General features: G+C 37.2%; 1 protein-coding gene across 11 annotated transcripts in view; it reads left to right on the top strand.

Moving 5' to 3' along the window:
- Nucleotides 1-21,459, top strand: part of ST7L (suppression of tumorigenicity 7 like) — a 179,524-nt gene that overhangs the window by 12,430 nt on the left and 145,635 nt on the right. For all 11 annotated transcript variants that reach the window (XM_079135541.1, XM_079135537.1, XM_079135542.1 and 8 more), the window contains exons 4-6: nt 2,843-2,897; nt 8,351-8,466; nt 14,521-14,599. In XM_079135541.1, coding sequence (XP_078991667.1) covers nt 2,843-2,897; nt 8,351-8,466; nt 14,521-14,599 — 250 coding nt within the window. The remainder of the gene's footprint in view (nt 1-2,842; nt 2,898-8,350; nt 8,467-14,520; nt 14,600-21,459) is intronic.

Here is a 21,459-nt window from a genome sequence, read left to right as displayed (position 1 = left end):
CACCATACAGAGATCAATAAAAGTAATTCATCACTTCAATAGACTTAAAGACAAGAGTCATGTGATTATCTCAAAAGATGCAGAAAAAGCATTTGACAAAATAAAGCATCCGTTCAAGCTCAAAACACTGGAAAAAGTAGGGGTAGTAGGAATATACCTCAACATTGTAAAAACTATATATGTTAAACACAATGCCAACATTGTTCTAAATGGAGAAAAATCGAAAGCATTTCCTCTAAAAACTGGAACAAGACAAGGATGCCCTCTTTCACTACTTTTATTCAACATCATCGTCCCTGAAACTCTAGCCAGAGCAATTAGAAGGAAGAAATTAAAAGGATACAAATGGGAAAAGAATTAAGACTATCCGTTTGCCCACTACATGATTCTAAATTTAGAAGACACAAATAATTCCCTCAGAAAACTTGTAGAACTCATAAATGAATTCAGCAAAGTAGCAGGATATAAAATTAAACATAAATCAATTGCATTCCTATACATAGGCAATGAATCCACTGGAAGAGAAATTAGGAAAACTATCCCATTCATAATAGCCTTGAAAAAATAAAATAATTGGGAATCAGGCTAACAAAAGAGTGAAAGTCCTCTGCATTGGAAACTACAGAACACAAAAGAAAAGAAGAAGACCTTAGAAGATGGAAAGATCTCCCATGTTCTTAGATAGGCACAATTCATGTTTTCAAAATGGCTGTACTACCCAAAGCCACTATACAGATTTAATATAATTCCTAGTAAAATTCCAGTGAAGTTCTTCATAGAAATAGAAAAAGCAGTTATGAAATTCATTTGGAAAAAATAAGAGACCCAGAATAGCCAAAGCAATCCTCAGTGAGAAAAGTGAAGCAGGTGACATCACAATACCAGACCTTAAATTATACTACAGAGCTATAGTAACAAAAACGGCATTGTATTGGCACTAAAACAGACTTGAAGACCAGTGGTACAGCATAGAAGACACAGAGACAAACTCACATAAATAGTTATCTCATACTAGACAAAAGCACCATAAACAAACATTGAAGAAAAGATAGATTCTTCAACAAATGATGCTGGGAAAACTGGAAATCCATATGTAGCAAAAAATTAAACCCCTTTCTCTCACCCTCAGAAAACTTGGAATGGAAGCAGTATTTGACCCAGTAATCCCACACCTCAGGTTATACTCAAAGGACTTAAAATCAGCATACTATAGTGACGCGGTCACATCAATGTTAATAGCAGCTCGATTCACAATAGCTAAACTATGGAGGTACCCTTTAACAGATAAATGGATAAAGAAAATGTGGTACATATACACAATGGATTATTACTCAGCCATAAATAAGAATGAAATTATGGCATTTGCCACTAAATGGATGGAATTAGAGACTATCATGCTAAGTGAAATAAGCCAATCCCAGAAAACCAAAGACTGAATGTTCTCTTTGATGTGCTGATGCTAACACACAATAAGGGGGTGTGGAGGAAAGACTAGAAGTTCATCGGATTAGACAAAGGGGAATGAAGGGAAGAGAGGGGGGATGTAAATAGGAAAGACAATAGAATGAATTGGACATAACTTTCCTATGTTCATACATAAATGCATGACCAGTTTAACTCCATATCATGTGCAACCACAAGAATGGAACATCTACTCCATGTATGTATAATATGTCAAAATACATTCTACTGTCATGTATAACTAAAAAGAACAAGTAAAAATATTTTTTAAAAAGCCAGCCTCAGCAACTTAGCAAGACCCTAAGCAACTCAGTGAGATCCTCTTTTTAAATAAAATATATAAAAGTACTGGGGATGTGTCTCAGTGGTTAAGAGCCCCTGGTTTCAATCCCCAATACCAAAATAAAGTGTAGTGGTTATACCCACATCAGTTTCGCATTATTAGTTCAAATTTGCAGGAGCATGATAAGATAAGTGAGGCACTTGGGGCACAAAATTTAAGGATACCCTCATTTTCAGGGTCATATAACTGAGTCCAAGTCAACACAAAGGCAAATCGTGTCTCAGAATTTACTATGAAAAAAGTTACTTTGCAGTTCTATAAATCAAACCTTAAGAACTGCTGATCTCAACAAAGATTTGATATTCATTGTTATTCTGCTTATAATCCTTTTGATAACTTCTCACTGACTCAGGATTATATCTAGACTCTAATATGGCATATAGGCTCCTTCAGCAATTTCCCTCAGTCTAGCCTTATTTCAGTTCTCCCTCCTATGTTCTGCCCTATACTCTTGCCTAAAAATGATGTACAGTTTTATGGTACTTTCTCTCCTTGGAATGTGGCAGTCTTCTCATCTTTTATAATCATTCAATGATTCAGTATCAGTTCAAATGTCACCTCCTCTCTAAAACCTTCTCTGATTTCCCCAGAGAAAAATTCACTTTTTTTTTTGGCTTGGAATAAAACAGGCCTTACTATATTACTTGTCCTACAGTTTAAGTGGTTGTTCATAATACTGACATTTACCCTGTATTTAATTCAGTTAAACGAATCAGTTGCAGACACTGTGGTAGGCTTCAGGAACATAAAAGTGAACTAAGTTTTAAGATGCCATATTTGAGAGGGGAAACTAACATCCAAACAGATAATCACATTATAAAATGGTGACGTAACTGAATTACGAACCAAACAGTATGGAGACAGAAATAAGGGAATGACTAGATTTAATTTGTGCTTCTTGAGAGCCAGGGCGATTCATGGTTTGTCTTTGTATCATCTGTGGCTAGCTCTGTGCTTAGAATATCTGGGTAGACAGTAAATGTTGGTTAAATGAGGATTCGACTGCATTTGTTTAAACTCTTTCCCCTTGTTTTTCAGAATGCAAGGTATGGAGAAACCCTCTAAACCTTTTCAGAGGAGCAGAATATAGGAGGTATTACATTTTGCTTTCATTATAAGTATAGCATTGGTCTTAGAGTAAAAGTACTGTGGAAACATTTGTTTTTATAAATATATCACAGCCTCTTCCAGTTGGAGTAATGATATATATAATAAGGTGAAAAGATTAGCTCAACTTTTAGTGGCAGCATCTTGTGTATAATTACATTTATAATCGCTAGAGGCAATGCTTCAAATCATGTTTGTGATACATAAGTTCACTAGTTTAATGTTAGAAAGCCTTTTTCAAAGAATTCTTGAGGTTAAAAAAAATTGTAGGTATCAGCAAACTCCTACACATATGTGCTCAATTTCAAAATTTCAAGATTTGCTAGAAAACATTAATCTGAGTTCTATGGTTTTTGTTTAGTTTTTGTTTGGAAGATCTATCCAGTGGTACAGCAGTGTGTTAAAGTCACCCAGAATTATTGTGTTGTGGTCTACTTGATTCCTGGAATTGAGAAGAATTTGTTTGATGTACATGGATGCGTCGTCGTTTGGGGCATGAATATTTATGATCATTATGTCTTCCTGATTTGTGGTTCCTTAAGCAGTATGAAATGTCCTTCTTTATCCCTTCTGACTTTGGCTTGAAATCCACTTTACCTGAAATAAGGATGGAAACCCCTACCTTTTTACTGAGTCCATGTACATGGTAGGTTTTTTTCCCATCCTTTCACCTTTAGTCTGTGGATGTCCTTTTCTATGAGATGAGTCTCTTGAAGGCAGCATATTGTTGGGTCTTTTCTTTTTAATTCAGCCTGCCAGTCTATGTCTTTTGATTGATGAATTTAGGCCATTAACGTTCAGGGTTACTATTGGGATATGATTTGTATTCCCAGTCATTGGGGCTTATTTTTGGTTTTTAACTTGACTTGGTTTCTCCTTTGATTGGTTTTTCCTTTAAGGTAGTTCCTCCCTTTGCTGACCTGCATTGTTGCTTTTCATTTCCTCCTCATGGAATATTTTGCTGAGAATGTTCTGTTGTGCAAGCTTTCTGTTTGTAAATTCTTTTAACTTTCACTTATCATGGAAGGATTTTATTTCATCTTCAAATCTGAAGGTTAGTTTTACTGGATGTAGAATTCTTGGTTGGCAACCATGTTCTTTCAGAGCTTGAAATATGTGGTTCCAGGCCCTTCTAGCTTTTAGGGTCTGGGCTGAGAAATCTGCTGATATCTGCGTTGGTTCCCCCCTGTATGTAATCTGATGCTTTTCTCTCACAGCCTTCAAATCCTATCTTTATTTTGTATGTTAGGCATTTTCATTATTTACAATACTCAGTAGGCTGCCAGGTTGGTGGACCTAGCGCAGCAAGTCCGCAGCTGCCAACGCAGCAGCGCTCTGTTCACTTGAACCCGCTGAGTGTCAGCTCCCCACAGCAGGCAGCAGACAGGCGCTAGGTTTGCCTTGTAGTCTGGCTCTACTTCGGGCCTCGGGCTGCCTACGATCAGCGCACCCTACAACCTCATGGGGCTCCTTCCTGGGCAGTGGGGCGCAGGACACGCCTGAGGGGGAAGGCAAGGGAGGATGACAGCACAACCAGCTGTCAGTCTGTGGTCCTAGCCAGCCATTGGTCCACTTGTCAGCCTGTGCTCGGCAGCCATTGGCCTAATCCCTAGCCTGCAAATTTTAACTGCTCAGCAATTGACCCAATTGTTGTTAGCCTGCGAAATTCAGCTTCTTAAGAGAAGCTCCCTGCCATGCTTTCTCTCGTTCTCTCCCTCTCTTCAGGGCAGACCTGTTTGTCTGCCTAATAAAATCTCTTGCGTGAGCTCCTGCATCCAGAGGTTTGTCTGGGCACCTTTTCACTTTTCAATTATAATGTGCCTTGGTGTGGATCTGTTGTAATTTTGTGCATTTGGTGTTCTGTAAGCCTCTTGTATTTGATTTTCCATTTCATTCTTTAGGTTTGGGAAATTTTCTGATATTATTTCATTGAATAGGTCGTTTATTCCTTTTGTTTGTATCTCTGTGCCTTCCTCAATCCTGATCATTCTTGAATTTGGTCTTTTCATGATGTGCCATAGTTCTTGGAGGTTTTGTTCATGATTTCTTACCATCTTCTCTGTTTGGGCAACTTTATTTTCAAGATTAAATATTTTGTCTTCATTGTCTGAGGTTGTCTTCCAAGTGATCTGGTCTGTTGGTGATGCTTTCCATTGAGTTTTTTATTTGTTTTGTTTCCTTCGTTTTTTTTTTTTTTTGAGAATCTCTATCTCTTTGTTGAAGTGATCTTTTGCTTCCTACAGTCGCTCTTTCAGCTGCTCATTGGAGTGATCATTCATTGCCTGCTTTTGCTTTCTTATCTCATCCTTTGCTTCATGAATCATTTTAATTATGTATATTCTGAACTCCTTTTCTGACATTTTTTCTACCATACTGTCACTGGATTCTATTAATAATAGAATCTAGGTTTGTTTGGATCATTTTCTTCCCTTGTTTTTCCATGTTCTTCACATATCTTCCCCTCTAGCAGTGCAGATCTGGGGTCTTGCAATTTCTCCCCTATAGGCTTATAGTGACCCTACAGGTTTCCAAAACCTCTTCTTTAAGGGGGAGATCAATATTAGCACCCAGTACTATGCAGCCCTAAACCAAATAGCCCCTATGAAGACGTAAACAATACCATAATAAGCAGAGAGGATGAATTCAATTTTTATCTATAGTATAACAGTAGATTTGCAATAAGGTCTGCAGTTTCTAATGGAGGACAAAGAGGATGGGAAGGGGTGTAGGATGTAACTGGTAATGGGATAAGAAAAGAGTACATAGAAGTTCTAGATCGTAGAAAGGGTGAAAGTGTAATCAAAAGAAGTTGGTTGTTAGCATGAGAAAATGGAGAAAGAGATTCTAAGGAAACAGGTAAACAAAAGGGAAATAGAGCAAGAAAAATAAAGAAACAAAAACTTAAAAATTTTCAAAAAGAAGAAAAATAAATCTATGCTATAATAGTCATATGGTATTCAAACCTCCCAGTCTTCAGTAGCCTGGTGCATGAGAGGTACCTGACAATGAGCTTCTTAGTCTCCAGTAGGTGTCTCAGAATGGAATTTGCCCCACCTAAAGATGGGAGTTTCCTCTTCCAGGTTAATCCAAGATGGCCACACTGGCTTCCAAACATGTTGGCAAATGGGGTGCTGCAGCTTAGGGCATGGGTGTGTTGGGTGGGGGTTCCTGCAGGTGGGATAAGATTGGTCGGGCAGAGGTCCTGGAGGCAGGGTGTGGTCAGTCCAACCAGGGGTCCTGCAAGTCCTGGCTCTTGTCTCAAAATGGTGGCAGCCATGTTGTAACCAAACCTGCTGGTACTGTGACAGTGTACTTCCAGGCAACAGCAGGCAGCTGGCAATCTGCTTGCAGTCTGAGGTCGGTCTGCAGGCTACTGGTGGACGATCCGCAGGTGGACCTCAGGTGGTGGGTGATGAGTAGGTGAAAGGTAGGCAATGGGCAGGCAAGAGACAGGAAACGGGCAAATGGCGGATGGTAGGCGATCGTCAGTGAGCAATCTGTACTCAAAAATTAGTAGATATGCAGACTTCAGTGATTGCAGTGGACAAGTGGGGTGAACAGCAGGGGATTGATAAGCAGCAATGACTGCCTCACAGAGAAATACATTTTCCTCTGCTTGAAACCAAGTTAGGGAGCGACAAGAAACACAGCCTCCCTCTAGTCTGCCATCTTGGATCTCCGAAAATATCAATCTGAATGTGAATATGAACTTCATTTGTGCAACAGTACAGGGTACAGTATTTTTATATTGATATTATATTACCATTTCCTCTCTACACTATTGTGTTCATTTTTCTTCCAGTTTTACTGTAAATGAGAAGACATCTCTAGAAACTTACAACCATTGATATTTGCCTTTCATTTTTATTTTGAGTCGGACTGTATTTGACTTGGGGGTAGAGTAGAGCATGTTATTTAATTCATTGTAAACTCTACTCTTTGCAAAATGTTGAAGATATAAAAATGATTAAATAATAACCCTTCTTTTTAAGTACCTGATAGTGTAAGATAGTGGCATCCTGGAAAGTGAAAGCTAGATTTTCTGAGAGATGTCTTTAATCTGTATTAAGGGATTTAGTTAGAGGTACTTGAACCTCCTACACTGTTTATTAAGTTATTGCTGCTATTCCTTGTTATATTATGCAGTATCCAGATCTTGAATGAAGATATTAAAGAGAAATTTCTTAGTACCAGGAATGTGCTTCTTTTGAATGATTAATTTTAAAAAGTCTGAATTGGTTGATAACCATTTAGTGGTTCTAGAAAGTTTAAAGCCATACTGTAACCAACTCTTAATAAATACATTGAACTCTTTGGTATGCATTTCATATGTTAACTTCATTCCAGGCTCCATTTGTGTCTCGTTCCTTATTTTTCCATTTTTTTAAAGTTGTAAATGGACACAGTGCCTTTATTTATTCATTTATTTTTTATGTAGAGCTGAGGATTGAACCCAGTGTCTCACACATGCTAGGAAAGCGCTCTACCACTGAGCCACAACCCTAGTCCCTTATTTTTCTTTTAATAAGTCTTTTTTTTATTTCTAATGTAGATTATTGATATTATACATTATATTTCATCTGCCTCCAATCATTTTAGGAATAATATGTATTATTTTGATTAGTATGAATTATTTTGATTTTTATTATCATTTGTAGTGCTAGTGACCAAACCCAGGGCCTCATACATACAAGGTGAAGTGTTCTACCACAGAGCTACACCCTTAGGTCAATATTTTCTTACTTTTAGAATGCATAGCAAAACTTTGATAAATGAACAAGAATTTGGTTTTCCTTTTTTATTCATGGTGATTTTTTATAAAAGAGCTAAAATTTTAGCAAACCTATTTATTTATTTTTATACTAGGAATTGAACCCAGGGGCACTTAAACACTGAGCCACATCCCCAGCCCTTTTTATTTTTTACTTTGAGACAGAATCTCACTAAGTTGCATAGGGCCTTGCTAAGTTGCTGAGGTTGGCCTCAAACTTGTGAATCTCCTGTCTCAGCCTCCCAAGTTGTGGAGATTATAGGTGTACATCATCATGCCCTGCTCTTTTTGTACTTTGAAAGCCCTTCACCTTCTTAATGTTGAGTAGAGAATCATCTGTTTTCTTTTAACTTCTATGGAGTTTTACTTGTAAAATTTAATTCTTATTCATTGAGAATTTATTCAAGTAATTTAATGAGATATATATCTAACATTTATTCCTTCAAATCCAGTATTTGAAACATTTTTTATTGAATAATTCTTTCTCATTTCATTTTTGATGCTTGATTATGATACTCTTAAGTAGTTGGTGTAGATTATCTCATTTTGCTGAGATTTTGAAAATATCCTGAAATAGAATATAGAATTTGTAGTGATCTATATTTGAAATTTAAATAGCATATGCTCTCTCATATCTAATTTAAATATTTTCTTGTGTTTTGGTAAAGATACACTTGGGTGACTGGTAAAGAGCCACTTACATACTATGACATGAACTTGTCAGCACAGGACCATCAGACCTTTTTCACCTGTGACTCAGACTTTTTGCGTCCTTCAGACACAGGTATATGTCATATCTATTCATGGTGCAAGCAGTGATTGTAGAAATTCCTTTGAAGTTCTTTAGAGTTATTTTTATAATATACAGCATTATTTGGGTTGGAGTTATTTGCATTTTGATAAGAAATTCAGATTAGATAATATTAACAAATATATTAATTCAAATTACATAAATAATAATATTTGCAGTATGCCAGGCAGTGTGCTAGCTGATAGGGATCAAAGATGAAAATATAATCCTTGCTTTCCAAGTTTCATAGACTATTAAGGAAGACACACATAAAAGCACTGGTCTAAATAATTTGTAGAAATGTACTAATTTAATTTTCCCACTTTATGAGAGGTAGTATCAGCTCAATTTTAAAAATAAAGGACCTGGATCTGGGGATAAAGCTTACTGACAGAGTATTTGCCTCGCATGCATAAGACCCTGGGTCTGATCCCCAGAACTGCATATAAATAAATAGAACAAAGAAACACAGGTAAAGAGAGATCAAGTAGCATGTCCTAGTCACACAGTTAATACATAAGGCTGGGTTTCAAACACTAGTCTGGCTTTTAACTAACTACTGCTTCTACTTAACCACATTGATAGGTAGTCTGAAAAAGCCAGTTTCTTAGCACTGAATTGAATTCATTGTCATATATCTTTGTTGGATTAAATATGTTAAGGATGGATAGTAGCAGGAAATTCAAGGTTCTTTGATATGGTTATATAAAATATTTAATTTCAAATAGAGATAAAAAAGAATTGCTTAATGTTTATATGCTTAATTTTATTATTATCAAAAGTGTATGTCTTAGGGAAATAGCAGTACACTATCAATACTGTCTATTAACTTTAAGGATTGAAGTTCCTCTGGAAATTAACCATTACCTCCCTCTCATAGTCAGAATTGCAACCATCAGTAGACTTTCCAACAGTCACTCTTAACTATCCACTAAAACTCTAGTCAAAAAATAAATAAATAAAATTTCTACATTGAAACTGTTGTCTTAAAACATTTAATAGCTCCTAAAAGAATTTGAAAAACTATGTGTCCTTTTAATCTTATTATTTTATTCATTTATTTATTTTTCATACTGGGGGTTGAGCTCAGGAGTGCTTTATTACTGAGCTATATTCCCAGTCCTCTTTATTTTTTGAGACAGGGTCTCACTGAGTTGCATAGGGCCTTTCTTAATTGTTGAGACTGGCCTGGATCCTCTTGCCTCAGCCTCCTCAGTTGGTGGGATTATAGGAATGTGCCATTGAACCTAACTCACTCTTTTAAAAATTAACATCATAAGGTAAAATATTACAAAGAATGTAATTTTTGACATATTGTAAAATGTAAACCTTAAAAAAATAAAATTAATATGCCCTATATTTAAATATATATCATGGAGTCAATTGTGTGTGTGTGTGTGTGTGTGTGTTTGTATTTTCTGGGATTGTACCAAGGACATTTCATATGCTAAGCATATACTCTACTACTAAGCTACATATATGGCCCCAGATCCTGGAATCAAATAATTTGATACCCACCATTATCCATTGAAAACTACATGATCAAATGTTTTCTAACAGTTATAAGCTTTATGTAAGTCCTTTTTCTTCTTGAATGCATATCTATTTTACACCCGCTTTATAATTTTATTTTAATTAATGCTTGAGTCTTTTATTATTAAGCAACCTTTTCTACAATAAAAAATTTTATGTAAATTTTTAACAAATTTCATTTGGTCATAAGGTTCTAAATAATGTGATATACTTTAATGAAAGTTTTGTCAAATCCTTAGAGCTATATAACTTAGATCTTTAAACTTTGAAATATGTCCTCCATGAAACCTAATTGGATGCATATCTTCATTGTCAATCCTATTAACCAGATTAGACACTTTCTGATAGAAATTTGACTTCACTTTTCAGTTCAGATAAACATATATAGATGCATCTTCCATGATAGCTTTTTCTTCTTATTTCAGATTCCAAGATAGAAAGATAGATAAATCTTGGAGCTTGGTCTAGAGTTTTGTCACTTGACTGAAATAAGGCCCTGCTGCTTTTATTTTATTTTTTTTCTTTCGTGCTGGGAATTGAACCCAGGGCCTTGTGCTTGCGAGACAGGCACTCTACCAACTGAGCTATATCCCTAGCCCCTGCTTTTATTGTTCCTTATTAATGCCCCTTATACTGTGCTGTGAAGGAACCTTCCCTTAGGAGAATACATTCTTTGATAGTAATTTTGGAGGGCTACTAATGGAACTAACAAAGATTGTTATCATTCCCTCCCCCACTTCCTAATATACTTAAATTTAAAACATTCAGGGACCAGAATACTGTATTTCTTTTCTTTTCTCTTTTTTTTTGGTACCAAGGATTGAACCCAGGTGTGCTTAACCACTGAGCCACACCCCCAGCAATTTAAAAATATTTAGAGACATTTAGAGACAAGGTCTTTCTAAATTGCTGAGGCTGGCTTTGAAGTCAAGATCCTCCTGCCTCACCCCTGGAATGACAGGCACGCACCACCGCACCGGCCGAAATACTCTTTTTTTTTTTTTTTCCCCTGTGGTGCTGGGGATTGAACCCAGGCACTCTACCAACTGAGCTATCTCCCCAGCCCACTCTTATTTCTTAATGCCAAGGTCCACTGTTAAAAGAAATAAGCAAAAGGCAGTAATCACTTTTAAAGGATACCTTCACTTAAAGTGGCTACCCCCAAACCCAAGTTGCATTATCCTTTGGGTACCTGGAAATTTTTACACTCTAAGCCAATGCACCTTGAAAACATTTAGAATGGGTAAGATATAAGCCTTTCTTTTGTAGAATGGAAGGGACCATATCTCTCAGGGAAGGAGTGTAGGGGGTACTGTTAGGAAAGGAAAACTAGCATAATGAATACACTAATCAAAAGAAAATTATTTAGTTAAATCAGTATGAGAAAGTCATATAAAATTGAGATTTCAGAAATTGATTCTCTTAAAACCATGCATGCCATTTTGGTCTTTGTCAAGTTTCATGTACTTCTAGTGGTACACATAACCCTAAGTACTGATTCTTTCAGAGACTCACGTGAAGGCAGTGATTATTTTTTGCAGTACTAAAAATTGAATCTAGGTCCTCACACTTTCTAGGCAAGTGCTCTGCCACTGAGCTACATCCCCAGCAAGCCAATAATAGATATTGGTATTTTTATATTAAAAAAAAAGACGTGTATGTCATGTAGCAAATTTCCCTTGACTTATTATCTTCAGTAATCATTACATGAGATGATTTTATTTTCATCAATTTGTTTAAGGCATAAAACAAGCATATTTGGGGGTTGGGGTTGTGGCTCAGTGGTAGAGCACTTGCTTGGCATGTGTGAGGCACTGGGTTTGATCTTTAGCACCACGTAAAAATAAATAAAGGTAGTACTAGCTCTTAAGAGGCTGAGATAGAAGGATTATGAATTCAGGGCCATCCTGGACAGTAGAGAGATCCTGTCTCAAAAAAAAAAAAAAAATTCACATTAAAATCTGATAAATCAGTTGTAAACCTTTTGGAAAGCTGGAAAGTATGGGGAAAGTGGATCTACATTTCCACTTGGCAGTAATAAGCTAGAACTGAATTGTGGCTGTTCTCTTCAGACAGTGAATGTGCTTTTAGTTCACTCTCATGTTTCCTGCCTGGCCTCTGCAGACAGTTACATACGTGACCCCTGTCCTGGCGATAACTGCTGCTCTCTTTTGTGCTTACTAGAACGTTAAAATATTTGCCTTGAAAAATAGATAAATTTGAATGAATTGGTAATAGCTTTTATTAATTTTTAAAAGCATATCATGAGGTCTTAAAGAGAACAATTGAATTAACTAAGTCAACATTTTGCTTTAAGTGATTCCTAATCCTTATTTTAGAAAAAAAAAAAATGCACATTTTTTTTCTTTTTCTACTTCCCTTTTCCCCTTAGACTTAGGACTGCCTCAGGTTGTGAAGAATAATCTTGAAAGACCAGATAGAGCATTTGAAAACATAAGAATAATTGCTTAAAAGTATATTAGATTCTGAGTGCGGTGGTTCATGCCTATAATCACAGCATCTTGGGAGGCTGAGGCTGAAGGATCATGAATTCAAACCCAGCCTTAGCACCTTAGCAAGGTGTAAGCAACACTGTCTCTAAATAAAATACAAAAAAAAAAAAAAAAGGGTTAGGTATGTGGCTTGGTGATTAAGCGCCCTGGGTTCAATCCCTGGTACAAAAAAAAAAAAAAAAATGGATTAGATAACCTCAGTAGAAATGTTTTTTTAGAAAAATGAAAATAAGATTGTTTTCACATAATAGCAAAGACTGATAATACAGATTGAATATTCCTTATATGAAATACTTGAGACCACAAATGTTTGGATTTCAGATTTTTTTTTTATTTATGAATATTTCCATATATGTAAGGAGATATCTTGGGAATGGGACTCAAGTCCTAACACAAAATTCACTTATATTTCATATATGCTTTGTGCACTTAGCCTAAAGATAATTTCATACAGTATTTTTAGTGTGCCTGTGTTTTGATTGCAAGCGATCATATGAGGTCAGGTGTGGAATTGCCCACCTGTGGTTTAATGTTTTTTTATTTTGGAGTATTTCAGATTTGGAATTTTTGGATTGAGGATGCTCAACTTTTGTAGTAGGTTGGTTGTTAAGGAAGTAGGGAAATTGTCAATCTCCTATAAAGTGAGAATATAAATTAGTATGTTCTTGTTGAAAAGAATTTAGGAACATACATCCTAAATCTCTTTAAAGATGTGTATGTTTTAACCAACTCTTATTTCTAGAAAGGAAATATTTGGTTAGATAAGCAAGGATAGACACTGAAAGATTGTTATCGCAGTTTTGCGTTAGCAAAGTATTGGATAGAACTTAATTGTCCATCAAAAGGGAATTGGATAAAGAAATTGATAAGTACTTAATATACTTGAATATTAAGTAACTCTTTAAAATGTTGGTAAAGATTTAGTTTTAAAATTTGACTTGTAAATATAACTTATAGAAGAGAACCCTATCATCAGAAATAGCAAATCTAATATTATGCTCTATTTTTATGTAATATTTTGGAGTTTCAGCAGAATGACATTCTTTACTTGGTCAGTATCAGATGGGTACTGCCTTGCATCAGTTTGTCAAATTCAGGAAGCACTAGCTGTCAACTAGATGGTGATATGTTTGATATGAGAAAAGTATTTTTTGTTACACAAGTGGAATATATTGTCTCCTTTTCTAAGCCAACACTAATATTTTCTTTCCAAAGGAAAAATCAAACATTTTTCACATTCTTCCTGTACAGATGTGGGTTTTGTTCCAAAATCAACAGTCATAGGTTCTCTGTTTTTCTTATCAAACTTAAATTAAGCCAGATAGTTTCACTTTGTTTGTTTGTTTGTTTAATACTTAAGAAATGTTACTTAGTATGATATCTTTATTTGGGTACAGTGAATAGTAGCAAAACTAATATTATTATTCTAGAAAATTCCTAACTTAGGCTTTTGTTGAATTCTGGTTAAAGGTCACATTTTCCAGAGATGTATTGTGCTCTAAATTAATTCTCCCCTCCTGCTTTTCATGCAAAATACAAATCCACACATTCTTCTTAGAGTGAATCATTGATTAGACAGACTGTTTTTAAGTTTTTATATATGTATAGCAGTTCTGTAGACTCTTTAGAAAATGATAAAAACAGAACTGGAATATTTCATATTGATTATAACCTAATGTCACTCAAACTGAATTTTAATCTGCATTCAGATGTATAAATATTCAAATATAATAAATGGTGTAATTAACTTGGTTAAGTACCTTATATGTTGTTATTCAAATAAATCAGAGAAAGAATATTTTTATTACACTTAAAGCTTCCAGATTTAATGTAAATTTCTTATAAAGTTAATGTAAACTAGTAACCCAGCTTGTTTCATATGTTTAAAAACACCTTATTTAAAGCTTTAATTACTCTCCTAGTTCATTCTTCATGTTTTGCATGAAATTATTTATGTTTACTATCTCATCCACTTTTGAAATATTTTTTTTTTTTCCTACAGTTATGCAGAAGGCATGGAGGGAAAGAAATCCTCCAGCTCGAATCAAAGCAGCCTATCAAGCTTTAGAATTAAACAATGAGTAAGTTTGAATTATATGGAAAGTAACTTTGTTTTAAAGGAAACTTCAGGCAAATAATTTTATATTTCCTTTTGTCTATTTCTAAGACTCTTGGAGTCATTATAATAGTCTCCTTTTCCCAAAGATAAAATTTGCAGTGTTCACTGACATCTGTATTTTGCTTCTGAAATTTAAAACTTGTATATACTTTTGAATAGAAATTATGTTAGAAATTATTTTTTTGAATGGAGAATGGTGATAATACTTATAAGGGTATTAAAATACTTATGCCAGTGTTTTAATTTTGTTTTTCATTTAAATGGTTCATTAAGAGCATTCATTCAGTACTGAGAACATCAGTTGCTAATGGGCTTGGAGGCCTAAGAAGAGGAGTCAAAATAAGTAAAACATAGCTCTGTCAACTCCCCCCCCCCATGTTAACAGCGTTTGTTTGTTTGTTTCTTTATGACAGTAGAGATTGAACCCAGGGATGCTCTACCACTGAGCTTCATCCCCAGCCCTTTTTATTTTGAGACAGGGTCTCACTAAGTTGCTGAGACTAGCCTCAAACATGTGATCCTCCTGTCTTTGCCTTGTTTGGATTACAGTTGTGCACCACTGCACTTGGCTAGTAAATTAATCTAACACATGCTAAATAAATGCCGAGAGCAAAAATATAGCCCCAGTTGGGGTCATTCAAGTAATGTTTTCTTTACAGTGTAGATTTAGAGTTTTCCTCAGAAACCCTCCCAATAAATAGATTATCCTTATTAAGAACTACTTCCCAAGGTAGAGCAAAAATGATAAAGAGTAGTGAACTCCAAAAACAGTGAATAAACTAACAAGAGCTGTTGTAATCAAAATAATGAAAAGTTTACAGCAGTCTAGTGAATGTTAAATCAAGGGTAAAAATACCTATGGTGTTTAATATACCCTGGCCCCATCACCTACTCCGTAGCTCAGTGTTAACCTTGAAGACAGTAGCTCACACTCCAAGAATAGATCCATGTCCTTTTCTCAAAGAACAGAGGTTGTTTGTTTTAACCTGTGTGGTGGCTCCCTGAAAGACCAGCTGAAAGGACTTGCCTTTATTTTAGCTAACTTGAACATTTTTTATTGTCTTTTTTCCCCCCATATCTTTATTGAGGTAAAATTGAAGTACAATAAAATGCACATATTTAAAGTATGTAGTTTGATCAGTTTTGACATATATGAAACCAGTACAATCCATATGAAAAGCATTTCTGTTAGGTTTTTAAATTTGAAGTCATGGATACTGTTTCCTCTATGATTTATTTACATTCAGTCTATGGATGTTTTTGCCTATGAGGTGAGACTCTTGGAAACAGCATATTGTCGGGTCCTGTTTTTTAAGCCAGTCTGCCAGTCTGTGTCTTCTGATTGATGAGTTTAGGCCATTAATGTTCATAACTTAACTCAGGACCGAGTTAACTATACTAGGGCACATTTGTTGAAAACATTTAAAGGTAAATGCATTAGTTACTATTGTCTAGGGCAAGGGATAACAGCTGGGACAAAAACCAGACAAGCCAGAATGCTTATGAAGAAAGGCTGGAGAATGATATACTTTGAAAAGCTCCCATATATTCCTGGGAATCTCAAAGCTCTACACTTGGCCAAAGTTGAGCATGTGCTTAGAAGAGACTTGAAAAGACCCTAAGCTGTCATGTCTGGCTAACCTTCAGGTTGTGTGCAAGCAAGAAGTGAAGACTAAGGCAGAGTTGTAAATTGCCTGATATGCATGTGCACACATTACATATACACAGCCCGTCTGCAAAAACTTCTGAATTTTGTGGGATTTTTTTGAGTTTCAGTATTTAAGGAAATTTCTGCCAAATCATTAATAACCACTGAACTCACACTTCATTGGTTCCGTGTGACTAAGAATGTGGATTTTATAAAATTGGTTCAAGAAAGTCATTAAACAAGCAGCTACAACAAGCAGCAATGACAAATAAAGTACAAAACAACCTTATTTCCAGAGTTTCCAGAATATAATAATCTGGGTTTCCCATTTTCAACAAAACATTACAAAGAAACAAAACAAAACAAAAATATATGGGCAGTGCATAGGTAAGAAAAGAAATTTATAGAAACTGCACCTGAGGAAGCCTAGACTTTAAATAAACTATTTTAAATGTGTTCAAACAGCTAATAAAAACTGTGAGAAAGATGTATTACCATTAGATAATGTAAATAAAGAGGAAGCGATAATAAAAAATAATCTAACTGGAAATTCTAGAATTAAAAATTGATGGAAAAGAAAAATTTACTGAGTTCAGTGGCAGATTTGAGCATACAGAAGAATCAGTGAAAGTTTGGTAAGTCAATTGAGATTATTTAGGTCTAAGGAGCAAGAAAAAATGAATGAAGAATATGAAGTGTCTAAGAGATCTGTGGGACAATATCAGACACACTGGCTTAGGCATAATGTGAGAGTCCCAGAGAAGGGAGAGAAAGGCAGAAAATAATATTTGAAGAAAAAAATGTCCCAATAGAAAATACTAACATATAATATCCAGCAGTATATTGAAAGTATTGTATTTGGGCTGGGGAGATAGCTCAGTCGGTAGAATGCTTGCTTTGCAAGCACAAGGCCCTGGGTTCGATCCCCAGCACTGCAAAAAAAAATAAATAAATAAAAAGAAAGAAAGTATTGTATTCCCTGATGAAGTAGGGTTTATTGTTGGAATGTAAGGAAATGGCTTAGCATATAAAAATTTATCAATGTGATATACACCTTGAATAAAAGAAAGAAATCACATGATCATTTCAAGTAATGCAGAAGCAGCATATGACAAAAGAAGCACCCTTTCATGATAAAAACATGGAAATCAATTAATGTACTACACCACATTAATAGAACAAAGGACAAAAAAACCACGATTATCTTGATGCAGAAAAAGTATTTGAAAAAATCCAGCACCAGTTTATGATGATAACATTTTAAAAATTAGGACTATAAGGACTATAAGAAACCTTCCTCAACCTGATAGAGAGCACCTATGAAAAACCCACAGATAACTATGTACTGATTAATGAAAAACTGAATGTGTTCTAAAATCAGGAATAAGGCAAGGATGTCTGCCCTTACCATTTCATTTAACATAGCAATAGAGGTTCTAGCTAGGGACATTGAGCAAGAAAAAGAAAAAAATGGCATCCTAATTACAAAGGAGGAAGTAAAACTGTCTGTTCATGGATAACATGATCTTTATATGTAGAAAATCTTAATCCGGTTTTTCAAGATGGTGGCCTAGAGGGTGGCTGCATTACGTGTTGCTCCAGAACTCAGGATTCAAGAGAGGAGATATTGAGACGCTTGGGACCAACTCAAAGTAGCCGGGTGACTCTCACCCCCTGGGGGGGCATCCCGGATGGGACGGGGGTCCCGGAACGCAGGAAACTTTGTGAAGTAGAACTGCCGGTGAGATGCCCCTCCCCCCGCTGGAGCGCCATAGAGGAGGCCGCTCGGCACAGCGCTGGGACTCGGAGCAGCCACTGGGGCTCCGGCGGCTGCCCGGGGGAGGAGTGGCGGGGAGAACTGTGTGGACTCAGGACACCGGGGCCTGCCCTGAGGAGGAGGAGAGGAGCGTGGCCACTTGGATTCGGAGAGACTGCACCAGAGCTGCAGGCGGTTGCCAGAGGAGAAGCCGCGCGGCGAGCTGTTTGGAATCAGAACGACGCTTCTGAACACCGGGGCCTGCCCTGAGGACAAGGAGGAAGAGGAGCGGCCGCTTGGATTCGGGTGACTACACGGGAACTACAGGCGGTTGCCAGAGAAGGGGCTGCGTGGCGAGCTGTTTGGACTCTGACCACTTCTGAACCCCGGGGCCTGCCCGGAGGAGTAGGAGAAGGAGGAGAAGGAGCGCGGCGGGTCCTTTGGACTCGCAGTGACTGCATTAGCGCTCCAGGCGGCTGCTCAGAGGAGAAGGCGAGTGGTGAGTTGTTTGGTCTTAAAGTGACAGCTCCTGAACACAGGGGGGCTGCCTGGAGGAGAAGCGTGGTGGGACGCTTGGTCTTGAGGGGCCACACCAGAGCTCCGGGCGGTGCCCAGAGGACCCGTGCAGCGGGTCACGTGGATTCAGAGCCACTCAGAGGGACTGCTCCTGAACACCCGGGGGGTTATCTGGAGAAGGAGGAGGAACGGAGAGGGTCACTTCGACTCGGAGTGATTGATTGCCCCGGGCTACGGGTGGTTGGTGGGAGGAGGAGGCACGAAGTGAGTTTCTTGGACTCCTAGTGACCGCACCGGCATACTGGGCGGCTGTCTGGAGGAAGAGGCCTGTGGCGGGTCTCTGGGACTCAGAGCGATTGTTCGGGGCCACAGGTGGCTGCTCAGAGGAGGGGCCACGCAGCCAGGCGATTAGGTGCAGAACAGGGTCCCAGGATCTAGGAGGCTTCTGGGTGGAAGAGCCGCACAGAGACAGGCTTAGGGCAGAGCGAAGGTTCCAGGCCTATGGGCAAATTCTCTGAGGAGGGGCAGCCTAAGGAGATTCATCTGCGAAGGGTGAGGCTCCCAGGCCCAGGAGGTAGGGCCGGGCCCCTGGAAACTTTGCAGAGGAAGGCAGCCCAGCCCAGGCAGTAGCTGTAAATTGAGGGGAACCTCTAGGAGGAAACTGACCAGCGAGACCTCCCCATTGGGTGAGTCTTCCCTGCCTGGTGAGGTTTCCCCACAAGGACGGTAAAACCAGAGACACAGGCCCAAACAGGCCTTGCCTCAGCCCACAGCCTAGGTCCCCTTTGGATGACCATTGGTCAACAAGTGGAGGCACCTCTGCCCACTAGCAGGGAATATACCCCACCTGAAGGCCACCACTCCTAGAGAGGCAGCTTCCTTGTGGAGCACCGCATTATCAACCTCCTCCAAGACTTCAGCCTACTGAAGGCTAAGAGGGGATATATATAGAAATCTTCAGGGTCATTGTAAATCAACAGAGGAAATCTGCAATATCTCAGCGGTCCACTGATATCTGAACAACATGAGAAAACAAGGAAAGAAAATGCTGCAAACAAATCTAGATGTTACATCAATAAAACCCAATGACAGCATGGCAGAAGAAATGACAGAAAAGGAGTTCAGAATGTACATAATTAAAATGATCAGAGAAGCAAACGATGAGATGAAAGAGCAAATGCAAGCATTGAATGATGAGATGAAAGAGCAAATGCAAGCATTGATTGATCGCACCAATCGACAGTTAAAAGAGCAAATACAGGAAGCAAAAGATCATTTCAATAAAGAGTTAGAGATATTGAAAAAAAACCAAACAGAAATCCTTGACATGAAGGAAACAATAAACCAAATTAAGAACTCCATAGAAAGCATATCCAATAGGATAGAACACCTGGAAGACAGAACCTCAGACATTGAAGACAAAATATTTAACCTTGAAAACAAAGCTGAACAAACAGAGAAGATGGTAAGAAATCATGAACAGAATCTACAAGAACTATGGGATATCATGAAAAGGCCAAATTTAAGAATTATTGGGATTGAGGAAGGCCTAGAGAAACAAGCCAAAGGAATGAACAACCTATTCAATGAAATAATATCAGAAAATTTCCCAAATCTGAAGAATGAAATGGAAAATCAAGTTCAAGAGGCTTACAGGACTCCAAATACACAAAATTACAACAGACCCACACCAAGGCACATTATAATGAAAATACCTAACATACAAAATAAAGACAGAATTTTAAAGGCTGTGAGAGAAAAGAACCAAATTACATTCAGGGGGAAACCAATACGCATATCAGCAGATTTTTCAATCCAGACCCTAAAAGCTAGAAGGTCCTGGAACAACATTTTTCAAGCCCTGAAAGAAAATGGATGCCAACCAAGAATCTTATACCCAGCAAAACTTACCTTCAAATTTGACGATGAAATAAAATCCTTCCATGATAAACAAAAGCTAAAAGAATTTACAAAAAGAAAGCCAGCATTACAGAACATTCTCAACAAAATATTCCATGAGGAAGAGATGAAAAACAAAGAAGCAAATCAGCAAAGGGAGGAATTATCCTAAAGGAACTGTCAAATAAAGGAGGAAACAAGTTGTGTCAAACAAATAAATAAACAAAATTTTAAAAATGAACCAAATGACCGGGAAACCAAATCATTTCTCTATAATAACCCTGAATGTTAATGGCCTGAATTCATCAATCAAAAGACATAGACTGGCAGACTGGATTAAAAAGAAAGATCCAACAATATGTTGCCTGCAAGAGACTCACCTCATAGAAAAAGATACCCATAGATTAAAGGTGAAAGGATGGGGAAAAACATACCATGCACATGGACTCAGCAAAAAAGCTGGAGTATCCATCCTCATTTCCGATAATGTGGACTTCAAGCCAAAGTTAGTCAGAAGGGATAAAGAAGGTCATTTCATACTGCTTAAGGGAAGCATAAATCAGCAAGATATAACAATCATAAACATCTATGCCCCAAACAGTGGCTCATCTATGTATGTCAAACAAATCCTTCTGAATTTCAGAAACCAAATAGACCACAACACAATAATACTAGGTGATTTTAACACGCCGCTCTCACCACTGGACAGATCTTCCAGACAAAAATTGAGCAAAGAAACCATAGATCTCAACAACACAATCAATAATTTAGACTTAACGGACATTTATAGAATATTCCATCCAACCAAGAGTGAATACACTTTCTTCTCAGCAGCACATGGATCCTTCTCTAAAATAGACCATATATTATGCCACAAAGCTAATGTTAGCAAATACAAGAAGATAGAGACACTAGCATGTATTCTATCAGATCATAATGGATTGAAGTTAGAAATAAATGAAAGAGTAAAACACATAAACTATTCCAACATCTGGAGATTAAA

Source organism: Sciurus vulgaris, assembly GCF_902686455.1.
Source record: "Sciurus vulgaris genome assembly, chromosome: 1".
Classification (NCBI taxonomy): Eukaryota; Metazoa; Chordata; class Mammalia; order Rodentia; family Sciuridae; genus Sciurus; species Sciurus vulgaris.
The sequence above is the reverse complement of the archived record's forward strand: the minus strand, read 5'-3'. Positions and strand labels throughout refer to the sequence as shown.